The sequence below is a fragment of the Palaemon carinicauda genome, chromosome 41, assembly GCF_036898095.1.
Source record: "Palaemon carinicauda isolate YSFRI2023 chromosome 41, ASM3689809v2, whole genome shotgun sequence".
Lineage (NCBI taxonomy): Eukaryota > Metazoa > Arthropoda > Malacostraca > Decapoda > Palaemonidae > Palaemon > Palaemon carinicauda.
The window spans coordinates 3,712,525-3,716,507 of NC_090765.1; the positions used below are offsets into that span (position 1 = coordinate 3,712,525).

Here is a 3,983-nt window from a genome sequence, read left to right on the forward strand (position 1 = left end):
GTCACCAACTCCAACACCAGATCTCCGGGAAATTTTTCCTCCTTTCAAGACTGAAGACGGTGTTACCTCAAGATATGATAATAATAATAATAATAATAATAATAATAATAATAATAATAATAATAATAATAATAATAATAATAATAATAATAATAAGCTAAGAAGACGTCTGAAAGCTGTATATTATTATTATTATTATTATTATTATTATTATTATTATTATTATTATTATTATTATTATTATTTCTCAAGTTAACACCGTCTTCCGTCGGGAAAGGAGGACAAAAATTCCCGGAGATCTGTTGTAGTTGGAGTCGGTGACGACAAAAATGTCTCCAGGAGACTGACAAGTCTTCAGAATCCTTTTTAGACTCTTATTCATTTTTTTTCAAACCAATGCTGATACGAACCTCTAGATAGGTATGTATAGTTATGGCATTTAATAAAGCATTCGGTGTGTGACTGAATAAGATCGGAAAATTTGTTAGAGGACAATACAACTGGCCTCAAAAAGCAGCTTCAGTTATTCAAGAACAGAACGCTGCATGCGAGGATATGACGTTAAATCTTCAAGGACAGCTGCGAACTTTCCAGGAGTCCTCCGTCTTCAAATGGTTTTCGTCACTTCTCCAAGAGGCGCCGCGTTTTGGAGACTGTCGTGCAGTCGCCTCTCAGGATGAATTCCTCCTTGGGTGGGTGCAGCACTGCCCTTGGATTGGGGACGTTTGGAAAGCCCGTGAGGAACTACGTGCATATAAAGTTGGATTACGTCAAATGGAGGCAGAAGCTTTGAGATTCACCGACCAGTTGAAATCAAGATAGTTCGTAGGCAAACTTCTCCCCGAATTCGACATCAGAGCAAGGGAGGAAATCTTTTCTCATGGTAACAGGACAATTTACATTTGTTTGGCTGCTGCTGGCGCCGCCATATTCGGTTTAATAATGTTTGCTACGAGAAGGACGGTGGAAAATCTTGAGGACGAAAAAAGCAAGTTACAAGGACAACTAAATGAATTGAGAATAGTAGTAGAAGAAATTAATACAAAAAAGGAGATGCAAGAAAAACTGAACGCTCAGAGACTGAGTATCAAAAGCTGAAAATTGACTGCACTGAAAAAGACCTTCAGATGAAGGAAGAGGAAAAGAAACAAGCAATTCTTAAAATGGAAATGGAGGAAATTAAAAAAATTAATAAAATCCTTAATGAGAAAATAGAAAAACTTGAAAACGTCTGCGTCCAAAAGGATCTTTGGATGAAGATAAAAGGAAATTTACTGGAAATTCTAAAAGCTGATAACGAAGTTCAAAAACAGAAAACGGACCAAATAAACCAATTGAAAAGTAAAATAAATGAATTGGAGAGAGCGACAGGAGCAAGAAAGACTGAAAGAACAATTGAGAAAAGAAATAAACAAACTAAAAGCCGAGAAACAGGTGGAAGAAAAGATGAAAGCTGAGAAGACGTCTGATCATCAAGAAAGGGAAAATGAGTCCGCGAAAAAACGACATTCAAGAGAACGAACAGCCGAAGAATGAAGACACTAAGAAAGAGAGTAAGAAGGAAACGGAAAATAAAGAGGAAGATAAGCAGAAAAATGTAGCCTCCGGAAACCTTCTTGACATGGATATCATATTGGATTGTTGCCAAGAGATTGAGAAATATCGTCAAAAATGCAGTAGAGCCTACGTGCTACGAGGGAAGCACCTTCTCAAACTTGGCCTTTTCGACGCTGCCAGGAATGACTTTGAAACTGCGAGAACGGTAGAGGGATTTGAGGAATGTTCGAAATTCATAGAAGATGCTAAGGCGCAAAGGAAGAAATGGGTAAACCAAACCCATTATGAGATTTTGGGTGTAAGTCAGACGGCCACTACGAAAGAATATTTAAAAGGCTTCAGAGTCTTGGCCATGAAGTATCATCCGGACAGACACGGGGGTGAACCCAAATTCATACAGGATGGATTCGAGTGGAGGTTTAAAAGAGTGAATTATGCTAAAACTGTTCTGACGGATGAAAAACTCAGAAAGTCATACGATGTGTGGATTCGACCAAAGTCAGGACAGAAGGACCAATGGCATCGACGGCCAAAGCGAGTGTTTAAGGATATGTACAACTGTTTTGGCAGAGTTTTCGTATGTCAATAAATAATTCTTCCTGAATTATAAAAATGTCAATAAATAATTCTTCCTGAATTATAAAAAAGAGATAGAAAATCTCAAAAAAAATATAAAAATAAAAAATCCCCCCCAAAATGTAAAAACATAAAAGCCCATAAAATTATAAAATCTTTAAAAATGCAAAAAAAAAAATGAAAAATTAAAAAAAAAAAAAAAAAAAACATGGGAAAAATATTCTTAGAATAAGTTTCTTTAGAGTTTTGATGAAAGTATTAGTTTTAGTTTACATTTGTAAGCAAACAAGTTTTTATGTAAGAGCCATTAGAAAGATCAAGTAGATGGACTATGAGAGGAGAAAAAAATGGCCATTTTAATTAGGAGAAAATATACTTTGATGCAGATGGTACAAGCTCTACATCATTGGGTACACAGTGGCCTTAGTTGGAAGGATCAAGTGGATGGACAATGAAAAATGGAGAGAAAGGGGATTTTTTTTTAAGAGGAAATATCCAGGAAGTGCTTAAGGGATGCTTGGCTTAACTACCCGGCTTGAAGGACGTGAAATAACCTAGAGGACTTCCTCTACAGAGAGGAAAACCTTGTCTTTTTCTAGTATGCTATGTTCCCTGATGTGGTCGTACAAGGGCTTCGTCAGGAGAACAAACGGTCAGATATCTAGATTTATTCTTTTGGATCCTAACCCTCGGGTGGCTCTGATAGAATAATCTAGAAGACTGGCTATGCAGAAGGGGGGGGGGGGTAGGCAAGGTTCTTCTAGTATGTAGTCAAGTCCATATAGGGGATCCAAAGAAATCAGGCTGGGGGAAAAAGCTGACTCCTTTGAGGAGAAGCCGCAGCAGAAAAAAAAAAAAAAAAAAAAAAAAAAAACTAGAAAAAACTCAGAAAAAAAATAAGAGTAGCAAGACTCGAGAGGAAATATCCTTTGATGAAGTACAACCTGCATCATTGGATGAAGTAAGGACTCAATTGGGAGGATCACCTGGCTGGACAAAGAAAGATTAAAACGAAAGGGATTTGCAGAGGGGGGAGGAGGCAAGGTTCTTCTAGTATGTAGTCTAGTCTTTATAGGGGATCCAAAGAAATCAGGCTCGGGGAAAAAGCTGACTCCTTTGAGGAGAAGCCGCAGCAGCAAAAAAAAGAAAATAAATAAATAAAACAAATAAATAAAAAACTAAAATATCCAAAAAAAATATAAAAACTAGAAAAAAACTCAGAAAAAAATTAAGAGAAGCAAGAAACGAGAGGAAATATCCTTTGATGAAGTACAAGGCTGCATCATTGGATGAAATAAGGACTCAATTGGGAGGATCACCTGGCTGGACAAAGAAAGATTAAAACGAAAGGGATTTTTTTTTCTTTTTTTTTTTTTGGAGGAAATATCCTTTGATGCAGAAGCACAAGCCTTAGTTGGAAGGATGAAGTGGATGGACTATGTAAAATGGAGAGAAAGGGCATTATTTTAAGAGGAAATATCCAGGAAGTGCTTAAGGGATGCTTGGCTCAACTACCCGGCTTGAAGGACGTGAAATAACCTAGAGGACTTCCTCTACAGAGGGGAAAACCTTGTCTTTTTCTAGTATGCTATGTTCCCTGATGTGGTCGTACAAGGGCTTCGTCAGGAGAACAAACGGTCAGATATCTAGATCTATTCTTTTGGATCCTAACCCTCGGGTGGCTCTGATAGAATAATCTAGAAGACTGGCTATGCAGAAGGGGGGGTGGGGGGTGGGGGGTAGGCAAGGTTCTTCTAGTATGTAGTCAAGTCCATATAGGGGATCCAAAGAAATCAGGCTGGGGGAAAAAGCTGACTCCTTTGAGGAGAAGCAGCAGCAGCAAAAAAAAA

The 3,983-nt window shown here is 37.8% G+C and overlaps 1 protein-coding gene across 1 annotated transcript; it reads left to right on the forward strand.

Annotated features, from left to right (window-relative positions):
• Positions 1-1,486: 1,486 nt before the first annotated feature.
• Positions 1,487-2,146, forward strand: LOC137632227 (dnaJ homolog subfamily C member 7-like). Its single transcript, XM_068364111.1, has one exon. The coding sequence runs from the start codon at positions 1,487-1,489 to the stop codon at positions 2,144-2,146; it is 660 nt and encodes a 219-aa protein (XP_068220212.1).
• The last annotated feature ends 1,837 nt before the right edge of the window (positions 2,147-3,983 follow it).

Excerpts from the sequence above, each read along its gene's own strand:
- LOC137632227 (XM_068364111.1), top strand. The coding sequence starts at position 1,487 with ATGAGTCCGCGAAAAAACGACATTCAAGAGAACGAACAGCCGAAGAAT.